The sequence below is a fragment of the Papio anubis genome, chromosome 13, assembly GCF_008728515.1.
Source record: "Papio anubis isolate 15944 chromosome 13, Panubis1.0, whole genome shotgun sequence".
Classification (NCBI taxonomy): domain Eukaryota; kingdom Metazoa; phylum Chordata; class Mammalia; order Primates; family Cercopithecidae; genus Papio; species Papio anubis.
Genome location: NC_044988.1, coordinates 44,819,339 through 44,846,576, shown reverse-complemented (window position 1 = coordinate 44,846,576; position 27,238 = coordinate 44,819,339). Strand labels below are relative to the sequence as shown.

The 27,238-nt window shown below is 37.5% G+C and overlaps 1 protein-coding gene across 6 annotated transcripts in view; it reads right to left on the bottom strand.

The window, feature by feature from the left end:
* The window catches only part of CCDC171 (coiled-coil domain containing 171), a 501,053-nt gene that overhangs the window by 320,093 nt on the left and 153,722 nt on the right, over nucleotides 1–27,238 (bottom strand). For 5 of the 6 annotated variants that reach the window (XM_031654260.1, XM_031654261.1, XM_031654262.1 and 2 more), the window contains one exon: nucleotides 17,681–17,827. The exons of the other annotated variant lie outside the window; for it this stretch is intronic. In XM_031654260.1, the coding sequence (XP_031510120.1) occupies nucleotides 17,681–17,827 (147 nt within the window). The remainder of the gene's footprint in view (nucleotides 1–17,680; nucleotides 17,828–27,238) is intronic. 6 annotated transcript variants of the gene reach the window in all.

The window sequence follows — 27,238 nt, the reverse complement described above, 5'->3', positions numbered from 1 at the left end:
ATGCCACTGCACTCCAGCCTGGGCAACAAAGCAAGACCCTGTCTCAAAAAAAACCCAAAAACCTTCATGACCTTAGATTTGGCAATGGATTCTTAGATAGTAAAGCACAAGCATGCATAAATAAATAAATAAATAAATAAATAAATAAATAACATTAAAAACTTATCACAACACTATTCACAATAGCAAAGATACGGAATCAACTTACGTATCCATCAACAAATGAATTAAGAAAGTGGGTTATATATACACACAATGGAATACTAGTTGGCCATAAAAAAAGACTGAAATCCTGTCGTGTGCAGCAATATGAATGGAACTAGAGGTCATTATGTTAAGTAAAATAAGCCAGGTACAGAAAGACAAATACCACATGTTCTCACTCATATATGACAGCTAAAAAAGTTAATCTCAGCTGGGCATGGTGGCTCATGCCTGTAATCCTAGCACTTTGGAAGGTTAAGGTGAGAGGATTGCTTGAGCTCAGGAGTTCAAGACCAGTCTGAGCAAAATCTCTATAAAAAAGTGAGACCCCATCTCTATTAAATAAAAAAAAAAAAGTATAGGCCAGGTGCGGTGGCTCACGCCTGTAATCCCAGCACTTTGGGAGGCCAAGGCGGGTGGATCACCTGAGGTCAGGAGTTCAAGACCAGCCTAGCCAACATGGTGAAACCCCGTCTCTACTAAAAATACAAAAATTAGCTGGGCCCTGTGGCAGGCACCTGTAATCCCAGCTACTCAGGAGGCTGAGGCAGGAGAATCACTTGAACCCGGGAGGCAAAAGGTGCAGTGAGTGGAGATTGTGCCACTACACTCCAGCCTGGGTGACAGACTGAGACTTCGTCTCAAAAATATATATATATAATTTTAAAAGTTAATCTCAAGGAGGTAGAGAGTAGAATGATAGTTAGGATAGTTATCAGAGGCTGGAAAGGGTGTCGGGGTGTGGGTGGCAGGGCAGAGAGATTGACTAATGGGTACAAACATACAGTTAGATAGAAGGAATAAGTTCTAACGTTCAATAGCAGAGTAGGATGACTATAGTTAACAACAATGTATTGTATATTTCAAAATAGCTGGAAGAGAGATCTTGAAATATTCCCAACACATAGAAATGATCAATGTTCAAGATGATGGACAGCCTAACTACTGACTTGATAATTTCATTCTATGCACATAACAAAATATCACATGAACCCCATAAATATGTACACATTTTATGTAACAATATAAAATTAAAACTAAAAGACAAAAAACTTATGTGTATCAAAGGACTTTATTAGGAAAATGAAAAGATAACCGAAAGAATGGGAAAAAATACTTACAAATCATATATCTGAGCATGGTCTAGTATACAGAATAAAAAAAGAACTCATACGATAAAAAGACAACTCAAAATATGAGTATAGGACTTAGATGTTTGTCTAAAAAAGATATGTAAATGACCAATAACTACATGAAATGATGCTCAACACTATTAGTCATTGGGGAAATTAAAATTAAAAACACGAAGAGATACCTTCACACCCACTAGATGGCTATAATTTAAATAACAGAAAATATTGGAAAAATATTAGAAAACCTGAAAACCTCATATATTACTCATACGAACGTAAAATGGTTTGGCTGCTGTGGAAAACAGCTTGGCAGCTGCTCAAAAAAATTAAACATAGAGTTACCATATGACCCAGCAATTCCAGTCCCATATATTTACCCAAGAGAAATGAAAATAGGTTCAAAAAATTATGCACAAAAGTTTATAGCAGCATTTTTCAGAATAGCCAAAGGTGGAATGCACCCAAATGTCCATCAACCGATGAATGAACAAACAAGATGTTGTGAATCCATACAATGGAATATATTATCCAGCAAGAAAATGGAATGAAGTACCAATAAATGTGATACCATGGATTAACCTTGAAGACATATATAAAAGAGTAAAAGAAGTCAAATACAAAAGACCACATCCTGTATGATTTCATTTATAAGAACTGTCCAAAAGAGGCAAATCCGGAGACAAAAAGTATATTAAGTGGTTGCAGGAGGATAGGGGAGAAGGAGAGACAGAAAGGGCAGTAACTGCTAATGAATATGAAGTTTCTTAGTGGGGTGATGAAAATGCTCTGGAATTAGATAGTGGTAATAGTTGCACAGTGTAGTGAATATATTAAAAGCATTGAATTGTATACTTTTAAAGGGTGAGTTTTATGATATGTGAACTATATCTTAATTAAAAAATAAAGAATCTCTGACCTGAATGTCCGGAAGGGACAGCTCCCAACTTAAGCTTCTGATTCTCATTGTGGAAAAAAAGTTATTTCTAAATGCTGACTTTGAATCCCTAGAACAAGGGTCCCCCAGAAGTTGTAGGTATAAAGCATGATGCATACTGTAGCAGAGAAATTCTTATGTTTAGCCCACACCAGAATGAGCATTATCCTAGGGGGGCCCAATGCTAATTTTTTCTTTAAAAAAACTTACACTCCACAGGATAAAGTTCTTGCCCTTAAAGAACTGAAGTCAGTTTTCTCAGTACCCAGTATACTCATTTTAGTTTCTGTAAGTCAGAAAAAAGTCCAGCCTATCACAAGGAAATAGCCCATAGGATTGAGAATAAATGATTTTAAAAGCTAATAAAGGAACAAAACTCACAAACCACCACTAAAGAACTTACTCATGTAACCAAACACCACTTGTTTCCCAAAAACCTATGGAAATAAAAATTTTTTAAAAAGCAAGTAAAGGGCACAGAGAGAAAAGAAACCAGGATAACAATGTTAAAATATTTTCTCAGATTCCAAAAAGCATATATGTTTCTCTATCAAAATGATACTCATATATTTTGTTAAAATGCAGAATATTCAGTGATTCTGTAATGAATCAACAATTCAAGTTTTCACTTCTTGTATATATATTAATGAGTTAATTAATGATCTGGTTTTCACTCCAAAAATCAAGAAGTTCTGTTTTTCCTGCTTAGAGCAAAACACAGGGGGTCGAAATAATCAACTGGAGATCACGTAGTTATTTTCACAGCTTCTCACTTTAAATGAAATGTCAGAAAATTATAAGATGCTTATTATTACTGAAACTATCAATTACTCAGTGAGGACGGCAAAAAATCTTCAAATCTTTAAACAAACTCTTTCCAAGAGGAGTTTGTTGATAGACGTAATTAAATTTAAACCTCTTAATAATTTTTTTAAATCTTCTAGTCCAATGAATTAATTCTCAAATCCAGCAGAGGGTGCTAGAGGAACATCAACATGCTGCTCAAAATAATTTTTTCCAATACCACCTAAGAGAACTAGTGTAACATTCATAAACTGTGTCACAGGCATTCAATCCTAATGTAATCAACAAAGAAAGGGCAGAAAGCAGAACAAAATTCTGGTTAAAATGCATATATATATGTATATATATTTATATATATACTACAGGTTAATTTAACTATATATATATATGTTTGCCTATAACACAGGTATTACACTGTACTATGTACTGTACACTATGAACAACAGTCCTTTTTTTTTTTTTTTTTTTTTTTTTGAGACAGAGTCTCACTCTGTCACCCAGGCTGGAGTACAGTGGTGCAAACTCAGCTCACTGCAACCTCCGCCTCCTGGTTTCAAGAGATTCTCCTGCCTCAGCCTCCTGAGTAGCTGGGACTACAAGCACACACACCACCATGCCCAGCTACTTTTTGTATTTTTGGTAGAGATGGGGTTTCGCCATGTTGGCCAGGCTGATCTTGAACTCTTGACCTCAAGTGATCCGCCCACCTTGGCCTCCCAAAGTGCTGGGATTACAGGCGTGAGCCACCACGCCTAGCCAAACAACAGTTCTGTACGTAACACAAAATTATCACATATTTTGTCATTTATAAGCTGATTGCCATGTCCTTTCCTACAGCTATGTACTGCCAAGAGATTTTTATTTTAGTAAATACTAGGTGTTAATTGACCTCTTTTTGGTGTAATCTATCTCTCACTAAATCATATTAAGCCCAATTAGATCATCTAGTACACTTAAGAAAAGTGAGTTCTCAGTCTTTGAAGAGGGCAATATAGAGAAGAATGTCTCCTATCCAACTGTTTGATACATGTTACTTTATTATAAACCAGGCATGAGCTGAAGACTCCAATTCAGCAGCAGAACTAACCAAACATATCCAGCTGTTCTCCACATCACATTTGGTTCTATGGCTTCTATTGGCCTCTTCCAAAAGTTTCACAAGTTATGAAAACATATGTGTACAATAAATCTGCTGAAAGACTGAGTAAACAAAACCGTTTCTACTACATTCTTTTATCCCCAAATACATCCAGCTTAGAGGATTTGATGAACTTAAAATAATCAGTCAAGCAAGGCCGGGCGCGGTGGCTCAAGCCTGTAATCCCAGCACTTTGGGAGGCCGAGACGGGTGGATCACGAGGTCAGGAGATCGAGACCATCCTGGCTAACACGGTGAAACCCCGTCTCTACTAAAAATACAAAAAACTAGCTGGACGAGGTGGCGGACGCCTGTAGTCCCAGCTACTCGGGAGGCTGAGGCAGGAGAATGGCGTAAACCCGGGAGGCGGAGCTTGCAGTGAGCTGAGATCCAGAGCGAGACTCCGTCTCAAAAAAAAAAAAAAAAAATCAGTCAAGCAGAAAAACTTAGATATGAAATTTAGTCCACTAAAACAGACATCAAGAAAAATGGGATGAATTATCACGAGTACATACTAGTTAATGATTTCCTCAGGAGTGTGTTATATATTACAGTTTCCTAATTAGTTGCACAAAGTTTACCCCAAATATATCAATAACTTGTGTAAATAGAACATGATTGTTCATTTTTCCAGATTTTATCATCTAATAATTCCCATTAATAGATGTTTTCATAAGTAATAAATACAGTAATAATCCATGTACAAAAAGATGATTCCAAGGGACTGAATCATCATAGACTGATTAATTCTATAATGTTTATTTTAATGCTAAGTATATTTTATTTTGTTACATTTTAATAGCTGTTAATATTTTATTACATGCATGTTAATATTTAACTATAACACTTATTCTTTACCTGGGCAGGGAAGGGGGGCATACTTGTAAATACTATCTTTTGAGCCCTTAAACAGAAGGTCTCAAAGGATTTTTATCACCAAAAAAGATGCCTCAGAGGGTCACAGTCTCCAAGTATTTGATAAACATTTGTAAAACAGGCATCACAATATTATATCACTTAATCACTAGAGTCATACATTGAAGGGTCATAATTAAGAACTGTCTATAGGCCCTTTACTATTTATCATCTTTGTTGTAATCTAACATCTTAAGAAGCAATAATATTATTCAATTAGTCTGACCTTTAATGTTGGCTTTTATATGTAAATGTAAGCATTTATATTTCTAATGTCACCTCTACATGAGAGAGTGTATTTACATTAATGTCACTGAGGAGATTATGCCTAGAGTTAAATATTAATATGCTACAGTTTTCAAAGAGGTCTCGTGTATTTTCTCATTTGACTTTTACAATAACATGATATATTCTACAAAAGAGGCCTCGTATGATACATAATATTTTAAATCTTAATAAGGCATTCTAATTTGAAGGTGGTGTTTGTTTTTAAGTAGCTCTCCTACTTTCCACGTGGCCAGCACAGTACATTAGAAAAACAACTCAGAGGCAAAATTAATGCTGCTTTGTGACTCAGAACATGGGAACTACGATGTAAAAGAGAACAGGAAGGAAGTCCAATTGGTCTTGGAAGTGAATTGGTCAGGAAGTCCTATCCACTGTATTCTACCCTCACAGAAGTCCAAACATTTTACATTTATATTCAATCCCATTAAACAAATGCGACTGCATAAAAACACTTAAAAGATTATTAAAAACAAATGAATAGGTTTTCATGATGATCTCACTGATACTTATTTTACTATATAGGTCAACTAAAAAGCAGAATGGAACATTTATAGAGAAACTACTATATGCCAGATGCCATACTAGGTCTTTGGCCCAAAGGCCAAAATGGGTCCTGACACATGTATAAGCATTTCCATTATAAGTAAGCAAAAGACCTGTGTTGTAGACAAAAATTGATTTGTCGCTAACGGATATTCCTTCTACTTACTTCTCTGAACTACAATTCATCTGTAACTGTTTTATTAATGGCTAAAACATACTTGTTTTCCAGAATCCCCTAGATTATTTTACATAAACAGGCTCATATAAAGCACAGAACATAGAAAGATTCAGAGCTCTCCGTGCCAGTCATCTTGATCGTGGTTAACTATGCAGTTCTGACGGTAGAAAATTCAAAGTTAAAGTCACTAAGGATGGTAACAGAGCCTTAACGGTTTCAGAAGGGATATATGAGGGCAATAGGCTGACAACAGAAATAAACTGGAGATCCCCGTGATTTTTTTATTCAGCAAGAAATGAAGTATACCACTCATATTATAAAAGAGTTTAATGAAGAAAAACTTCTATTACTTCTAGGTATAATCAAAAAACCCACAGATAACAAAAATAAGAAATATGAGGAACAGAATTTGTGTTTGCAAATTCTGAATAACATGATAATAAACTAATTTACCTTCTTTAAAAATCATCTCTACCTTTTAGGGCAACAAAAACTTTAGTATCTGCCAAATTTTTAACTGAAGTTCCAATCTTAAATTTTATTATGAACATAAAATGCTGCACTTAAGTGTGCAACATCTACGACTGCATAACACAGGTGATTTCATCATTTCCCTATTTTATAGTCAGTAATCTACACAAATGGACCTTTGAAAATGATTCCTACAAACACATGATGGCTTTAAAAAGATGAATCATACAAGGTGGTCTTTATCAACAATTATGAAAGGTAAAATACAATTTTCTTTTCCTTTTTCACTTGAAGATAGTACACATTTAGAGAAAGATGCTACTTCTGCCCCTTTTTATGTTACTGTAATATAGAATATGACTGACAGAAGCAATTCAGAATTTATTTGCAAAGAGTGTTCTCTCTCTACCATAATCTTCAGAAGATTCTTCAGTTCCCTCAGAATTAGGTTTGCATCTTCTCTTTTCTCTTTTCTTATTGAGTTAAGCTTATTTCCCATGATAATAAACTCCTCTAGTTGTAAAGAGGTTTATAAAAGCCATGGATATTTCTTTTTCCAGTTCACTTTTCCCTTGATTCTATGGTATCCAGTACTGCATTTATAAAATTGGATTGGGAGCTTGCTTTTTTTTTAATCTAAGAAAGCATTGATCCATGTTAAGATGATTAAGACACAGTGATATAAACCTTATAAGATTTTGAAATTATTTTATATATATGTTTCATACATATAAAAACTTCTTTGGCTCAGGCACATAAAAAAATCACCTTTCAAGAAATGCAAATGTTAAAAAGCTTCACTAGAATTAAAAACATTTATTAGGCTAAATGTCTATTTTATTAGTTGCTTTAGTTTGATATTGCTGATATTAAATAATGTACTTTATTAAATTAAAATTTTAACAACTTTCCTCTTTATTATTATTATCCCATCTTAGCTTAATTCTTTTAAAAATACCACAGACAATTACTTAAGTACTTAGTATTACTGGTAGTGATTGTCTCCGTAATTGAGTGTAAAACTAACATAAAATGCTCTCCAGAAATGTAACTTCTTGTTCATTATGTCACTATGTAGTCAAACAGCCAATATAAAATACACTAACTAATATACAACATATATAACATAAAGCAAAGCTTTTAAAAAGAATCTAAATATGAGAAATCATAGGTAAGTTAGAAGACTAAATCTCTCCACTTGTAAAATTCTTATAAATAGAAGAAAAATAAAGACTATCCAGATTACCTTCAAAGTTTCAAGTTCTCCAAAAGCAGAGACCTGGTATTATCAAAAGTATTTACACAGCAGTGAATAAAAAACATAGAGTAAAAACAAAACTAATCTAAAATAATATTATACCTATAACATCAACCAATAAAAACAGATATTGAGGAAATTAAGTATTTTACAGAAAAAAAGTCAATACTGGGTTGTGCACAATCACACCTTAAAGTTTAGGTATTAGATATTTTCTATTTTGTGTGTGTTTTATTGTTTTTTGTTTTGTTTTGTTTTTGAGATAGAGTCTTGCTCTGTCACCCAGGCTGGAGTGCAGAGGCACAATCTCGGCTCAGAGAAGCCTCCACCTCCCAGGTTCAAGCGACTTTCCTGCCTCAGACTCCAGAGCAGCTGGGATTACAGGCGAGCGCCACCATGCCTGGCTAATTTTTGTATTTTTAATAGAGATGGGGTTTCACCATATTGGCCAGGCTGGTCTCAAACTCCTGACCTCAAATGATAAACCCACCTCAGCCTCCCAAAGTGCTGGGATTGCAGGCATAAGCCACCACGCCCAGCCGATATTTTCTTAAGTGAGTCAAAGCTGCCTTACCAAGAACCCTACCAACAAAAAAGTCGTTATTACATAGTACAGCCTCACAACTATAACACAGTTAATAAAATGTTTTTAGTGATGATAGAATTTTCTAGCATCCTTAAGTGACTTCTAAGTGACCTTTTAAATTCTAATATTCAGAATATTAACTCTATCCTAATTTTTGTTCTTTTGTTTGTTTTTGAGGCAGGGTCTCACTTTGTTGCCCAGGCTAGAGTACAGTAGCACGATCACAGCTCAGTGCAGCCTCAACTTCCCCAGGTTCAAGTAATCCTCCCACCTCAGCCCCCCAAGGAGCTGGGACTACAGGCACACTCCACCACGTTTGGCTAAGTTTCGTATTTTTTGTAGGGGTGATGTTTCACCATGTTGCCCAGGCTGGTCTTGAACTCCTGGTCTCAAGTGATCTGCCCACCTTTGTCTCCCAAAGTGCTGGGATTATAGGCATCAGTCACAGCTCCTGCCCCCTCATCCTTTTTTAGTAAGCCATCTGCAAGCCATAGTATTAAAAATGATATAAAATATAATGAAATCCTGAATTTGCTGGCCTAAAAAGATGGTCAGCACAAGAAAAAAATAAGTTAAAATATTATTTCAAATATAATTTCATATTTTTATTCCTTCTCTAATCTTGTAAAAAATAAACCATGTGTGGTTAGAGTATGAGGAATTTTATCTTTGCCAAGTTCATATTTGGCACTTCTGTTGTTAAGTCCATCTACATACTCCATACCCAGTTTCCTCCATTGTTAGCATCTTATATATATACAGTACAAATAATCCATTTTTTAAAAGGACAAGGGTCTAACTAGCTATTTCTCCAAAGAAGATACATGAATGGCTAATAAGCACATGAAATGATATTCAACATCATCAATCATCAGAGAATGCAAATCAAAACCACAATGAGGTACCATTTCACACCTACTACAGTGGTTATAATTTAAAAGAATGACAATAACAGCTGTTGATGAGGATCTAGAGAAACTAGAACCCTTATACCTTGCCGGTGAGAATGTAAAATGGTGCTGCCACTGTACAAAACAACCTGACAGTTCCTCAAAATGTTAACTACATAGTTACCATGTGACCCAGCAATTCCTCTCCTAGATATATAATAAAGACAACTGAAAACATATCCACACAAAAACCCGTACATGAATGTTCATGGTGGCATTATTCATTATGGCTGAAAAAGTGGAAACAACACTGTGATGGTTAATACTGAGTGTCAACTTGATTGGACTGAAGGATGTAAAGGAATGTTCCTAGGTGTGTCTGTGAAGGTGTTGCCAAAGGAAATTAACATTTGAGTCAGTGGAGTGGGAGAGGCAGACCCACCCTCAGTCTGGGTGGGCACCATCTAATCAGCTAATATATTATACAACAGCATGGCCAGAATAAAGCAGGCAGAAGAAAGTGGAACGAGGAGACTTGCTGAGTGTTCCAGCCTTCATCTTTCTCCGTGCTGGATGCTTCCTGCCCTGGAACATAAGACTCCAAGTTCTTCAATTTTTAGACACTTGGACGTACACCGTGATTTATATATATACAGTACAAATAATCCATTTTTAAAAAGGACAAGGGTCTAAATAGCTATTTCTCCAAAGAAGATATACGAATGGCTAATAAGCACATAAAATGATGAAAAGGGGCTCTCAGGCCTTTGACCACAGACTGAAGGCTGCACTGCTGGCTTACCTACTTTTGAGATTTTGAGACTTGGACTGACTTCCTTGCTCCTCAACTTGCAGACGGCCTATTGTGGGACTTCACCTTGCGATCATGTAAGTCGCTTCTCCAAACAAACTCCCCTTCACATATACATATACATATACATATACATATACATATACATATATACTATTAGTTCTGTCCCTTTAGAGAACCCTGACAAATACAAACACAAATGTCCATCAACTGATGGACAGAGACACAAAATATATATTACATGTTACACAACAGAATATCATTCAGGCATAAAAAAGAATGAAGCACTAATACATGCTGCAACATGGATAAACCTTGAAAACATTATGCTAAGTGAAAGAAGTCAGTCACAAAAGACCATATATTGTAGTTCCACTTGTAAGGAATGTCTAGAATAGGCAAATCTATAAAGACAGAAAGTAGTGGTTGCTTAGGGCTGAGAGGAAAGGGGAATAGGAAAGTGATGGCTAATGAGTAGAGTTTCTTATTGGGTGATGAAAATGCTCCAAAATTGATTGTGGTGATGGTTGCACAATGCTGTGAATACACTAAAAACCACTGCATTGTACACTTTAAATGGACAAATTTATAATATACAAATTACATCTCAATAAAGTTTTTTTTTTTACTCATCGCTATAAGAAGTTAGATCTCAAGGCATCCACCCTTACCCCAAGTAGCCAAACAAATACCCTACCCTAGTCCTCACACAAAGGTTTATTATCTGAAGAACATAAATCTGAACCAGAAGCTGAACACAGAAATACATATGGAGAGACAGGAAGAGGGGTGCGCCAGACCGAAACCAGGGGGATGTCTGCATACTAAACAGCATGATAACCAGATTCTTCCTCCATTTCCTTCTTCCATTTTATAACCATCAAACCTGAAACCGGCAGACATCCCTTTGTAGAAATAAAAGAATTACTATCTCCTCTTTAATGTCTAAAAGGAATGTCAAATTTAACATATCTAAAACCAAACTCCTGACCTCTCCCAAACTTACTCCGCTTCTATTATTTACGAGTTCAGTAAATGGAAATGCCATTCTCTTGTCTGCTCAAGCCAAAACCTTTGGCATTATCCTTTACTCCCTCTTTTTCTCTCATAATTCAGGTCCAATTAATCAGCAATTTCTGTGGGTTCTATCTTGCAAAAATATATCCAAATTAGACCATCTCTACTACATCATCTACTACAAGGTAGTAGTAGAGGAGATGTTCAAATTTGGATATATTTTTGCAAGACAGACCCTCCTCTACTACTACTTTGTCTAAAACACTATAATCTGTCAACTAGATTATTTTAATAGTCTCCAAAACTGTCTTTTATAATCTATTATCCAAAGAGTGTCCAGAATAATGCTTTTAAAACATAAATGAGAAAAGGCATACCACTCCTCTGCTCGAAACTTTCCAAAAGCTTTCTCAGACAAAAACCAGAGTTCTTATAATGAACTACAAAAGACCTTCCAAATTCTGCACGATCTGTCTACCATTCTACACATCCTACTAGTCTCTCTCTTGCTCATTCTATTCCAGTTACAAAGGCCTACTTGCTGTTCCTCAAATATTAAAAGTACACTTGCAACCCATGGTCTTGCACTTTCTATTCCTTCTACCTAGAATGCTTTTTCTTGGGATATCCATACGGTTCAATCCCTTCCTTCCTTCAGGTCTCAGCTCAAATGTCACCTTATCAAGTTAGCCTTCCATGACCACCAATACAAACAGGTAACCATCCTACCCTATTACTCATTAACTCCCCTGGACGGCTTTATTATTCTTTACAGAATTACCACCAACTAACACACTACACATTGTTCTATTTAATAGGCAATTCCTCCTGACTGGAATGTCAGCTTCGAGAAGGAAGATGCTTTCGGCTGGGTGCAGTGGCTCACGTCTGTTACCCCACCACTTTGGGAACCAAGGCAGGCTGATCACTAGAGGCCAGGAGTTCAAGACCAGCCTGGGCAACATGGCAAAACCCCGTCCCTACTAAAAATACAAAAAATTAGCCAGGCGTGGTGGCGCACGCCTGTAATTCCACCTACTCAGGAGGCTAAAGCAGGAAAATCACTTGAACTAGAGGTCACAGTGAGCCGAGATCACCACTGCACGCCAGCCTGGGTGACAAAGCGAGACTCTGTCTCAAAAACAAAAAAGGAAGAAAGAGGCTTTTCTTTGTTCTCTGCTATACCTCTATGACCCAGAAATGTGCCTGCCACTCCAATAAATATTTACTGAATAAACGAATACTGCAGTCATAATATAGGAACAGGATAGTACAAAAATGGTAGAGAACAAGCTCTCAGAAATTAAAAAGAAAAAAGGAAATATTCAATTAGAAGATTAGAAAGTGAAGTCAAACAAATCTCCCAAGAAGCATCAACAACAACAAAAAGACAAAGAGAAAGGAAAAAGTTAAGAAAAGAGTAAAATATCAATTCAGTGGTCTAACACTTGAATAATAAAAGTCTCAGAAATAAAGAACAGAAAAAAAGACTGAGGAGGATATGGTGAAGAAATAACACAAGAGAATTCCTGAACATGAAGGACACTGGGTTTCCTGGCTAAAATGGCCAACGCGTGTCCTGCACACTAAGTAGAAAAGATCTATTCTAAGGAACATTGTTATCTCTGATGTTCTGAAATTTTACAACCAGTGGGAACTCAATAGCACAAATAATTTGGTGTGTTCAAAAACATACTACAAGGAAAAAAGGAAAGATATAGATGGAGAACTTGTAGATTGAAAGAGACTAACAGACATATAGATATGTAGACCTAATTGAGATGCAGAATCAAACTGTAAACATACATAATATTTATGCCATTTATGAGATAATTTAAAATTTGAATAATGTCTGGATATTTGACTATATTCAGTAATTATCATTAAACAATTTATGTGTGATATTGATAATGCAACTTTAAATAAAGGAACCTTTATTTTTGGAAATCATAATTGTTCATAAATTGATCATTGTTGAAGCTGGTCATAGATATTAGGTTCATTATATTATTCTGTCTACTTTTACATACATTTAAAGTTTTCCATAATGAAAATGTATTCTAAAAAAAGAGGATCAAGAGCATTTTTGGAGAGGAAGAGAGTGAGAAAAGGGTCACAAACAAAGAATACAAACCAGAATAGCATAAGGCCTCACAGTAACAACAGAAGAAAATAGAGGCAAGGCCTTCAAATTCCAAGAGAAAATGACTTTCAACTTAAAAATCTATATTCAGTCCAATTACATCTACCCTAATACTGTCAACAAAAACAAAAACAGTCAAACTCTGTAAAATATTTGAAGAGATTTATTCTAAGCCAAATATGAGTGACCAATGGCCTGTGACAGCCCCAGGAGATCCTGAGAACATGTGTCATGTATGTGTCAGGCTACAGCTTGGTTTTATATATTTTAGGGAGACATAAGACATCAATCAATACATGTAAAATGTACACGGGCTCAGTCCAGAAGGGCAGGACAACTGGAGGGGGCAGGCGGCAGGGGCCCTCTAGGTCACTGGAATAGTATTTCCTCTCCTTACTAATTTAAAAAGATACCTTAATATGTTAAATTGTTATATAATATCTACAACCCTACTCCTGGCTTTTCAATTCAGTTTCATTAAAAGTCTGCAGCAACAGTTAATTTTAGGTATCAATCTGACTAGATTATGGAATACCTAAAGAACTGGTAAGGCACTCTTTCCATTACTTGTGGGTGTATCTGTGAGGGGTGTTTCCAGAGAAGATTGGCATCTGCGCCAGTGAACTTAGTAGGGAAGATCTGCCCTCACCATAGGCAAGCACCATCCAACTGACTGGGGGCCTGGATAGAACAAAAAAGGAGAGAAAATAATTTTCTCTCACTCTCTCTCCCCCTCTATCTTCTCACCGCTTCCTCTCTCTCCTCCTCTCTCTCTCCCTCTTTCCTCACCTCTCTCTCCCCACTCTCTCCCCTGGAGCACAGACACTTTCCTCCTCCTGCCCTTGGACATCAGAACTCAAGGATCTCTGTCCTTGAGGCTCCAGGTCTTATACCAGTGGCACCCAAGGTTCTCAAGCCTTCTGCCTCAGGCTGAAAATTACACCATTGACTCCCCTGGTTCTGAGTTTTTCAGACTTGAACTCAGCTATGCTACTGACATCCCAGAGTCTCCAGCTTACAGTCGGCCTGTTATGGGTTTTAGCCTCCATAACCAAACAAACCAGTTCCCTTAATAATCTCCTCCCATCTATCTATCTATCTATATATAGATGCAAAAATCCTCAATAAAATACTGGCAAACGAATCCAGCAGCACATCAAAAAGCTTATCCAGCATGATCAAGTTGGCTTCATCCCTGGGATGCAAGGCTGGCTCAACATACACAAATCAATAAACGTAATCCATCATATAAACAGAACCAAAGACAAAACCACATGATTATCTCAAGATATGCAGAAAAGGCCTTCGACAAAATTCAATAGCGCTTCATGCTAAAAACTCTCAATAAACTAGGTATGGATGGGATGTATCAATAAACTAGGTATGTGGGCAGAAACTGGAAAAATTCCCTTTGAAAACTGGCACAAGACAGGGATGCCCTCTCTCACCACTCCTGTTCAACATAGTGTTGGAAGTTCTGGCCAGGGCAATCAGGTAGGAGAAAGAAATAAAGGGTATTCAATTAGGGAAAAGAGGAAGTCAAATTGTCCCTGTTTGCAGATGACATGATTGTATTATTTAAAAAACCCCATCGTCTCAGCCCAAAATCGCCTTAAGCTGATAAGCAACTTCAGCAAAGTCTCAGGATACAAAATCAATAACAGACAAACAGAGAGCCAAATCATGAGTGAACTCCTATTCACAATTGCTTCAAAGAGAATAAAATACCTAGGAATCCAACTAACAAGGGATGTGAAGGACTTTTTCAAGGAGAACTACAAACCACTGCTCAAGGAAATAAGAGAGGACATGAACAAATGGAAGAACATACCATGCTCATGGATAGGAAGAATCAATATCATGAAAATGGTCATACTGCCCAAAGTAATCTATAGATGCCATGCTATCCCCATCAAGCTATCACTGGCTTTCTTCATAGGATTGGAAAAAACTACTTTAAATTTCATATGGAACCAAAAAGAGCCCGCATAGCCAAGACAATCCTAAGCAAAAATAACAAAGCTGGAGGTATCACGCTACCTGACTTCAAACTATACTATAAGGATACAGTAACCAAAACAGCATGGTACTGGTACCAAAACAGAGATATAGACCAATGGAACAGAACAGAGTCCTCAGAAATAATACCACACATCTACAACCATCGGATCTTTGACAAACCTGACAAAAACAAGAAATGGGGAAAGGATTTCCTATTTAATAAATGGTATTGGGAAAACTGGCTAGCCATATGCAGAAAGCTGAAACTGGATCCCTTCCTTACACCTTATACAAAAATTAATTCAAGATGGATTAAAGACTTAAATGTTAGACCTAAAACCATAAAAACCCTAGAAGAAAACCTAGGCAATCCCATTCAAGACATAGGCATTGGCAAGGACTCCATGACTAAAACACAAAAAGCAATGGCAACAAAAGCCAAAATTGACAAATGGGACCTAATTAAACTAAAGAGCTTCTGCACAGCAAAAGAACCTACCATCAGAGCGAACAGGCAACCTACAGAATGGGAGAAAATTTTTACAATCTATCCATCTGACAAAGGGCTAATATACAGAATCTACAAAGAACTTAAACAAATTTACAAGAAAAAAATCAAACAACCCCAACAAAAAGTGGGCAAAGGATATGAACAGACACTTCTCAAAAGAAGACATTTATGCAGCCAACAGACACATGAAAAAATGCTCATCATCACTGGCCATCAAAGAAATGCAAATCAAAACCACAATGAGATACCATCTCACACCAGTTAGAATGGCAATCATTAAAACGTCAGGAAACAACAGGTGCTGGAGAGGATGTGGAGAAATAGGAACACTTTTACAGTGTTGGTGGGACTGTAAACTAGTTCAACCATTGTGGAAGACAGTGTGGCGATTCCTCAAGGATCTAGAACTAGAAATACCATTTGACCCAGCCATCCCGTTACTGGGTATATACCCAAAGGATTATAAATCATGCTACTATAAAGACACATGCACACGTATGTTTATTGTGGCACTATTCACAAGAGCAAAGACTTGGAACCAACCAAAATGTCCATCAGTGACAGACTGGATTAAGAAAATGTGGCATATATACACCATGGAATACTATGCAGCCATAAAAAAGGATGAGTTCATATCCTTTGTAGGGACATGAATGAAGCTGGAAACCATTACTATGAGCAAACTATCACAAGGACAGAAAACCAAACACCACATATTCTCACTCATACGTGGGAATTGAACAATGAGAACACTTGGACACAGGATAGGGAACATCACACACCGGGACCTGTCGTGGGACTGGTGAAGGATAGCATTAGAAGATATACCTAATGTAAATAACAAGTTAATGGGTGCAGCACACCAACATGGCACATGTATACATATGTAACAAACCTGAACATTGTGCACATGTACCCTAGAACTTAAAGTGTAATAAAAAAGAATGAATTAATTTTTAAAAAATTGTCATATGTTATTTTCTGCCTAGCCTCCTTATTGAATGTTTTTACTAGCGTTGATAATTTTAAAGCTGATTTTACTGTTCATTTTATGTACATATCATCTAAAAATACTAGGAATCACACTTCCTTCCTCCTAAAAGTTATAATCCTTATTGCTGTTTTTAACAATGTTAGGTGACACAGTGAGTTTAATAAGTGTTAACTCTAGCACTTTACCATTAAATACTCTTCCTAAGTATTCATTTGCCTAATAAAGATTATAAATTATATTTAGGACAAAACTTCTTTATCTGTTTAAATATTTCATTTCCCACAAAGCAAAGAAAAATTTTAAAAAGATGAACTAACAAATCAATTAGATTTCTCTTAAGATTAAAGTTATTTTCAGTATCATTCACTAATAAAAATCCTATTTTTCATCTGTAAATTGATGCTCCTTTCCCAAGTAAAGTCTCATCTGAAAATCATTCCACATAACCATACATGATTCAAACTACAAAATTAAAATGTAATATCACTTTTATCATTTAGAACTTATGTACACCAAAACTTTTCCTGCATTGCTTACTCAACCTAACAATGTAAACAATTACTCTCAAACTTCCCAAATATTTCACGAGAGTCAATTGTTCAAAAGCGAACAGATTTTTTTAAACTAGGGCAAAACACAAAATACTCAGATACAAAAGTTTTCAAAGAAGCCAAATATACATTATAAACAGGTATTCCTAAAATTAGTTTTATATATTATCACAGAGTAAAACTCTCCAACCTTAAATCACGGAATGGGTTTTACATACGTGCGTGTGTGTGTGTGTGTGTGTGTGTGTATGTGTGTCTGTGTGTGTATGAAAGTTTGTACACATATATATTAAAGAATAAGAAAATGTACCTCAAATTCTTTTCTAAGGCGTTCCTCTCGTTGAGTGCTAAATTCAAGTTCACTTGTTTGTCGCCGCAAAAGGTCAGAGCAGTCCATATGCTCTGTTTCTAATTTTTCTACTTTCTTATGCATATTTTGCACAGCAGTATCTTGCTCCTGGAAAATAATTCATTTTTGCATCAATAAAGTTTATAAGCCATCAATGACTAAGAGTCACTCCAACAGAAGACAGGGAGTAACTAAATCTGTGCTTCAATCATAATAATAGGTTAATTTATACAAGCAAAAGAGGCCTAGATATTTTCCATCAGTGTTTCAGAATGTCCATGTGTTTAAAAGCACTACTGAAGTTTTACAGTTCAAAAACTCTGATTAATATTACGATGGAAACTCTTATAGCATATAACAAAGTTATATTAGTTTAACTGACCTCTGAAGGTATTTATGTAATGCTGTAGTTCAATAATCATATATAATGCTTCCCCTTCCCATTAAAATTTGTAAATGTATATTACCCTTTGTGTAACAAGAAATTAACTTGAATGCCTAATAATGTTTATAATGCTTACATGAGCTCACGGTACTTACATTACATGCTTATATTACAAGCTTTTAAAATTGCATCCACTAGATGGCTGTGTTTCATTTCCTCTTAGATTTTCGAAAAGCTTTGAAATCTTTGCTTGGCTATTGAAAAGGAAATAACTTCAGGTAGTCTTATACTAAAATCTCTCAATCCCCTTTCCCAACTAAACACAGAAATGGGAGTTGAATGTTATTGAAAAAGTTCAAACGTAAAGTTCACACATATATCAAAGGCATTCTCCACCTTAACTAATCTAGATTCATTGTTCTCATTTAAGGCCTTTAACAAAGTCCTCTTTCCCGTATTTCCCTCACCAGAGTAATGTTATTCATGGACAAACACATTATGAATATGTACATATGCTTCCAAGAATACCTAGCCACTCAAAAGATACAATTAGAATCTGAGTATGCTGCAAACATCAAATATAATTCCCTATCAAAGATTCTAGTTTGAAAAACACCCAGCATCCTAAGTCCACAGTGAAAAGATGAGGAAACATTTAAAATTCAACTTCTTATTTCATATCTCCAACTTCTTATTTCTTTTTTTTTTAACTTTTGTTTTAGGTTCAGGGCTACATATATAGGTTTGTTATACAGGTAAACTCGTGTCACAGGGATTTGTTGTACAGATTATTTCATCACCCAGGTACTCAGCCTAGTATCCAATAGTTATTTTTTTCTGATCCTCTTCCTTCTTCTACTCTCCACCCTCATATAGGATCCAGTGTGTGTTGTTCCCCTCTTTGTGTCCACCTGTTCTCATTGTTTGGTTCCCACTTAGAAGTGAGAACATGTGGTATTTGGTTTTCTGTTCCTGTGTTAGTTTGCTAAGAATAATGGCCTCCAGCTCCATCCATGTTCCTGCAAAGGATATTATCTCATTCTTTTTTATGGCTGCATTGTATTTAATGGTGTATATATACCACATTTTCTTTATCTAGTCTAACACTGATACGCATTTAGGTTGACTCCATGTCTTTGCTATTGTGAATAGTGCTGCAATGAACATATGCATGCCATGTGTCTTTGTGGCAGAACAATTTCTACTCCTTTGAGGATATACCCAGAAATGGGATTGCTGGATCAAATGATAGTTCTGTTTTTAGTTCTTTCAGGAATTGCCACACGGTTTTCCACAATGGTTGAGTGCACTTACACTCTCGCCAATAATGTATGAATGTTCCCTTTTCTCCACAACCTTGCCAGCATCTGTTATCTTTTTGACTTTTTAATAATAGTCATTCTGACTGGTGTGAGATTCCAATTCCTTATTCTTGTTCTTATGAATCCTCTTATTCATAAGATTACTATTCTATAGCAGACTATACATGAACTCTTAATAATTACTTTCTTCAGTTAATAGACTTCTTAATACAGGCATACCTTAGAAATACGGCTAGTTCAGTTCCAGACCACTGCCATAAAGCAAATATTGCAATCAAGTGAGTCACATCAATTTTTGTTTCCAAAAAATTGCAAATAAAAGTAATGCTTGCACTATACTGTAATCTATTAAGTGTGCAATCGCATTATATATAAAAAAAGTATTTATTTTAATTTAAAAATACTTTATTGAGGCCAGGCGCAGTGGCTCACGTCTGTAATCCCAGGACTTTGGGAGGCCAAGGTGGATGGATCACTTGAGCCCAGGAGTCCGAGACAAGCCTGGCCAACATGGCAAAATTCCATCTCTACTAAAAATACAAAACTTAGCCAGGTGTGGTGGCGCACATCTGTAATCCCAGCTACTGCGGGAGGCTGAGGCGGGAGAATCGCTTGAACCCGGGAAGCAGAGATTGCAGTGAGTTAATAATATCATGCCACTGCACTCCAGCCTGGGCAACAGAGCAAGACTCTGTCTCAAAAATAAATAAATAAAATTAAAATACTTTATTGCTTAAAAAAAAAAGAAAGAAAGAAAGAAAGATGCTAACCATCATCTGGCCCTTCAGGAAAGTCCTAACTCAACGTTTGTTGATGACTGTTGACTGATCAGGGTGGTAGTGGCTGAAGGCTGGGCAGTTAGGGGCAGTTTCTTAAAATAAGGCAACAAAGAAGTTTGTTACATTGGTTGACTCTTTCTTTAAAACGTTTTCTCTGTAGCGTGCAATGCTGCCTGATAGCATTTTACTAGCAGTAGAACCTCTTTCAAAACTGAAACCCTATGGCTGCTTTAGCAACTAAGTTTATGTAATATTCTAAATCTTTTTCTGTCATTTCAATAATGTTCACAGCATCTCCACCAGGAGGAGTTTCCATCTCAAGAAACTATTTTCTTTGGTCATCTATAAGAAGCAACTCCTCATCCATTCAAGTTTTATGAATGCATGAGATTGTAGCAATTCAGTCACATCTTCAGCCTCTGCTTCTAATTCTAGTTTTCTCACTATTTCCAACACACCTACAGTAACTTCTTCCACTGGAGTCTAAAACCCCATCGAAGTTATCCATAAGGACTGGAGCCAACTTCCTCCAAACTCCTGTTAATGTTGACATTTTGACCTCCTCTCATGAATCACAAATGGTCTTAAGGGCATCTAGAATGGCAAATCTTTCCAGAAAATTTTTGATTTAATTTGCCTAGATCCATCAGAAGAATCACTATCCATGTCAGCTATAGCCTTATGAAATGTATGTCTTAAGTGATAAGACTTGAAAGTCAAAATTCTTCACTGATGCATGGGCCGCTGAATGGATGTTGTGTTAGCAAGAATGAAAACATCAACCTCCTTGTACACAACCATCAGAGTTCTTCAGTAACCAAGTACATTGTCGACAAACAATAATATTTTGAGAACAATCTTTTTTTTTCTGAGCAGCAGGTTTCAACAGTGGGCTTAAATATTCAGTTAAATATTCTGTAAAGAGATGAGCTGTCATCCGGGCTTTGTCGTCCCATTTATAGAGCACAGGCAGAGTATATGCAGCATAATTCTTAAGTGCCCTAGGATTTGGAGAACGATAAATGAGCATTGACTTCAACTTAAACTCACTAGCAATATTAGCCCCTAACAAGAGAGTCACCCTGTCCTTTGAAGCATGAAAGCTGGGCACTGACTTCTCTCTAGCTCTGAAACACCTAGATGACATCTTCCAGTAGAAGACTGTTTTGTCTGCAATGAAAATCTGTTTAGTGTAGCCACCTTCATCAATTATTTTAGCTAGATCTTTGGGATTACTTGCTGTAGCTTCTATATCAGCAGTTGGTTTCACTTTGCACTTTTATATCATGTAGAAGTCTTCTTTCCCTAAATGTCATGAACCAATCTGTCCCAGCATCCAATTTTTTTTCTCCAAATTCCTCACCTCTCTCAGCCTTCATCAAATTGAAGAGAGTTAGGGTCTTGTTCTAAATTACACTTTGGCTTAAGGGAATGTTGTGGCTGGTTTGATCTATCCAGACCACTACAACTGTCTTCATGTCAGCAATAAGAATGACTGACTCTCTTATCACTTACGTGTTCACTAAAGTAGCACTTTTAATTTCCTTCAAAAACTTTTCCTTTGCATTCACAACTTGGCTGTTTGGCACAAAAGACAAAGCATTTGGCCTGTCCTGGTTTTCAACATTCCTTCCTCACTAAGCTTAATCATTTCTAGCTTTTGATTTAAAGTGAGACAGGTATGAGCCTTCCTTTCACCTGAACACTTAGAGGACATTGTAGAGTTAACTGGCCTAATTTCAATTTTGCTGTGTCTCAAGGAATAGGGAGGCCAGAGGAGAGGGAGAGAGTTGGAAGAACGGTTGGAGAGGAGTAGTGAGAACACATACATTTATAAATTAAGTTCATCACCTTATGCAGGCATGGTTCATGGTGCCCCAAAACAATTACAATAGCAGTAACATAAAGACCACTGGTCAGGGGAGGGGCCAAGATGGCCAAATAGAAACAGCTGCAGTCTGCAGTGCCTAGCAAGACCAACACAGAAGGTGGGTGATTTCTGCATTTCCAACCGAGGTACCCAGTTCATCTCACTGGGACTGGTTAGGCACTGGGTGCAACCCATGGGGAACAAGCAGAAGCAGGACTGGGCGTCACTTCACCCTGGAAGTGCAAGGATCCAGGGAACTCCCTCCCCCAGCCAGCTAGGGGAAGTGGTGAGGGACTGTGCTACCCGCCCTGAGTACTATGCTTTTCTCATGGATTTTTGCAATCCGCAGATCAGGAGATTCCCATGTGAGCCTACACCACCAGGGCCCTGGGTTTCAAGCACAAAACTGGGCGGCTGTTTGGGCAGACACCGAGTTGCAGGAGTTTTTTCGTACTCCAGTGGCACCTGGAACTCCAGCGAGAAAGGAGAACCGTCCACTCCTCTGGAAAGGGGGATGAACCCAGGGACCCAAGAAATCTAGCTCGGCAGGTCCCACTCCCATGGAGCCCAGCAAGCTAAGAACCACTGGCTTGAAAGTCTTGCTGCCAGCACAGCAGTCTGGACTTGACCTGGGATGACAGAGCTTGGTGGGGGAAGGAGCAACCGCCATTACTGAGGCTTTAGTAGGTAGTTTTCCCCTGACAGTGCTAAGGAGACTGGGAGGTTCGGACTGGGCAGAGTCACCACAGCACAGCAAAGTGGCTGTGGCCAGACTGCTTCTCTGGATTCCTCCTCACTGGGCAGGACATCTCTGCAAGATATGCAGCAGTTCAGTCAGGAGCTTACAGAGAAAACTCTCATCCTGGTGGGACAGAGCACCTGGGGGAAGGGATGCAGTCGCAGCTTCAGTGGACTTAAATCTTTCCCGCCTGTCAGCTCTGAAGACAGCGGCTGATCTTGACAAGGGGGAATTCTCCCAGCACAGTGCACCAGCTCTGCTAAAGGACAGACTGTCTCCTCAAGTGGGTCCCTGATCCCCATGCCTCCTGACTGGGAGAGACCTCCCAATAGCGGTTGACAGACACCTCACACAGGAGAGCTCTGGCTGGCATCAGGCTGGTGCCCGTCTGGGACAAAGTTTCCAGAGGAAGCAGCAGGCAGCAATCTTTGCTGTTCTCCAGCCTCCACTGGTAATACCCAGGCAAACAGGATCTGCAAACTGCAGCAGACCTGCAGAAGTCCAGCAAACTGCAGCAGACCTGCAGAAGACGGACCTGTTAGAAGAAAAACTAACAGAAAGCAACAACATCAACATCAACATAAAGAACCATCCCCTAAAAAACCCCATCCAAAGATCATCAGCCTCAAAGATCAAAGGTAGGTAAATCCACAAAGATGAGGAAAAGTCAGCACAAAAATGCGGACAATTCCAAAACCCAGAATGACTTTTCTCCTCCAAATGATCACAACACCTCTTCAGCAAGGGCGCAAAACTGGACAGAGAATGGGACTGGGGAAGTGACAGAAGTAGGTTTCAGAAGGTGGGTAATAACAAACTCCTCTGAGCTAAAGGAGCATGTTCTAACAAAGCAAAAAAGCTAAGAACTTCTGATAAAAGGTTATTACAGGAACTGCTAACTAGAATAACCAGTATAGAGAAGAACATAAATTCCATGTGACACGCCTGCTCCCCCTTTACCTTCCACCATGATTGTAACCTTCCTGAGGCCTCCCCAGAAGCCAAGCAGATGTTAGCAACATGCTTCCTGTAAAGCATGCAGGATGATGAGCCAGTTAATTAAATCTCTTTTCTTTTCTCTTTCTAGTCTCAAGTATTTCTTCATAGCAACGTAAGAATGGCCAAATACAAATAGTATTATGAACAACCTTATGTAATATTTTTTCCTAAGAGTACTTTTAGATATAAAAGCACTTTTAAGAACATTATGCGGCCGGGCGCAGTGGCTCAAGCCTGTAATCCCAGCACTTTGGGAGGCCCGGACGGGCGGATCACGAGGTCAGGAGATCGAGACCATCCTGGCTAACACGGTGAAACCCCGTCTCTACTAAAAAATACAAAAAACTAGCCGGGCGAGGTGGCAGGCGCCTGTAGTCCCAGCTACTCGGGAGGCTGAGGCAGGAGAATGGCGTGAACCCGGGAGGCGGAGCTTGCAGTGAGCTGAGACCGGGCACTGCACTCCAGCCTGGGTGACAGAGCGACACTCTGTCTCAAAAAAAAAAAAAAAAAAAAAAAAGAACATTATGCACTATACTACACAAGTATAAAAAAACTATTATTATATATGATAGGTCCTCCTCCTTCAATCACTCAATAGCACCAGTATTAATTCAGTCACTGTTAAATTATATGCCTTCTTAAATTACAAATACATAACCTCCAACTTTCAGTCATTCACTTAGATACTTGTCTACTTTAAAGTAAATAAATAGCAATTTACACGGTTAATTATAAACCAAATAATTTGAAATAATAACAAAATACAGTCTATAACCAAAAGATGCTTATATCCTAGTTGATTGAAACTATTTTATATAGTATTTGTGAAATAAAGTAAAATAAATTGTTTAGGAAGTCTCATGAGATTTATTTATAAAAAAAAAAATCATAGGCCAGGCACAGTGGCTCACTCCTGTAATCCCAGCACTTTGGGAGGCCAAGGTGGGTAGATCTCTTGAACTCAAGAGTTCAAGACCAGACTGGGCAACACGGCAAAACATCATCCCTAAAAAATAAACAAAAATGGCCAGGCATGGTGGCTCACACCTGTAATCCCAGCATTTGGGAGGCCAAGGTGGGAAGACCACTTGTGGTCAGGAGTTCGAGATCAACCTGGCCAACATGGTGAAAACTTGTCTCTACTAAAAGTACAAAACATGAGCCAGTGTGGTGGCACACACCTGTAATCCCAGCTACTCGGGAGGCTGAGGCAGGAGAATCGCTTGAACCCAGGAGGCAGAGGTTACAGTGAGCCGAGATTGTGCAACTGCACTCCAGCTTAGGTGACAGAGTAAGACTCCATCTCGAAATAATAAATAAACAAAAATTAGCCAGCGTTGTGGCACATGCCTGTGGTCCCAGCTACTTGGAGGGCTGAGGTGGGAGGATCACTTGCGCCTAGGAGGCAGAGACCGCAGCGAGCTGAGATCATGCCACTGCACTCCAGTCTGGGCAACAGAGTGAGACCCTGTCTCAGAAAAAAAAAATCACATGTGATTCCCATTTTACTGACAAATCATGTAGAAAGACAACACATAATAATTTAAATTCCTTTACAATAAACAAAGAGTAAGCCCACTATTCCATGTAGTTTGAATTTAATCCTTTGAAGAAAAAAAAGAACCTGGAAAATCAAAGGCCAATCAGTTAGGGCTTATTAAGTTTATTTTGGTGATATATTACCACTGTGACAGTTGACCTATATTTAATATTACTAACCAAATAGCTTTTATTTAAGAGTATTTCAACATCTAGATAAAATTCTGACCTAACAATCACATTTTCAATGCAGCGGTCAGGTAGTCACTTAATATTATATGATAATTTCTATTCTATTCTTGGATACGAATACAAATACACACACAGATATAGACACATACAAACACACAAACATGTTTTCACAGAAAAAGATGTTTTCCTAAAACAGTACAGATGTTTAGGAATTCTACTCAAGAGTAGAGATACTTAGAAATTCCATATGAAGAAAAGTTATATTACATTAATTAACTGATTATATTGAGTTAGAATTACCTTGATTGATTTTCTAATGTTAAACCCACCTGACATCAATTGTATAGTCTTTTATATTTTATCTTCTTAAAATCTTGCTACGTCTGGTTAGCTAATATTTTGTATAGTATTTTTGCATATATATTAATAACTGAGATTAGCTATAATTATCTTTTCTTGTATCCTTGTCAGTTTGGTATCAATATTATGTTATCAAGATGTTTCCATTCTCTAGAGGAGTTTACATAAAACTGGAATTATTAGCTCCTTGAATGTTTCTTTTATTCATTGGTAAAACAATATGGGCCAGCAATTTTGACACCAACTCAATCTATGTAATGATTACCATACTATTCAGCTTTCCTATTTTCTACTTCTTCTTAAGTTAGATGGAGAAAGAGGAAGGACTGTATCTAGCCAAACAATCCTATGGTAAAGATAATGGTTGAAAAGCCTCACCCAGACACTCAAAGTTTCTAGGAAACTTTTTAGTCCTTCACTCTTAAAATGAGAAAACATGATATTTTAAAAAATTCTCCAACATGAAGATAAAATCTAAATCAAATAATGGCAAAGAGGGAGGGGCAACCTAAGATAAACAGATATTTAAAAACAAGAAAACTTCAAAATATCCTCAAAGAACATAAGCAGTTCCAGAACAGCAGATAAAGTACCACCAAAAATCCTTTCCTTCATAAAAGCAACAAGAACACTGGCAAAAATTATCTGAATCTAATTTCTCATTAACTCTTTAAATTAACCAAAACCTTGCAGTAATCCAAAAAGCATTTACTCAAGGAAACCGTTGAATCTCAGTAAGAGCAGTGAGATTTGTGGCATTTTAACTTGTACTATACTCATCCCCTCCCCACCAGCTCCTGAAAGCCTCAAAAATCAACTGCCTCAGAATAGTAGTAGCTTATGGAATCCAGCAGCCTAGCCAGCACTGTGGGGAAGGAGAGAAGAACAGGGTTGGAGCTCCCCAAAAGCCCCAGCCACAGAGAAACGGGCATATATATAGCCTTTGAAAAGTTCTGACATATTCCTGGCATCCAGAAAACCATTCAAGTGCAAGGCTATACTATGCCTAGTCCCTGAGAAGGCCCCACTCTCTCATCTCTGGCTGACCTTGAGCCTCTGTGCAAGTAGGAAGTGAAGGCTAAGCCAGAGTTTTAATCAGCCCACAAAAGCATTGAATGCATACTCCAACATACAGAAAGAAACCACTCAGCAAAGGCTAGAAGACTTATTTGTTCACAGCATTTAAGAAAATCTTCTGTCCGTTCATTAGCTGACCATCTACAAACAGGTAGAGATCTCATTGGCCACACCTGACAAAGAATACACACTTCATAGATTTTGACCAGAAAAGTCACAATCAACAACATAAAAAGGTGTTCAACATCATTAGTCAT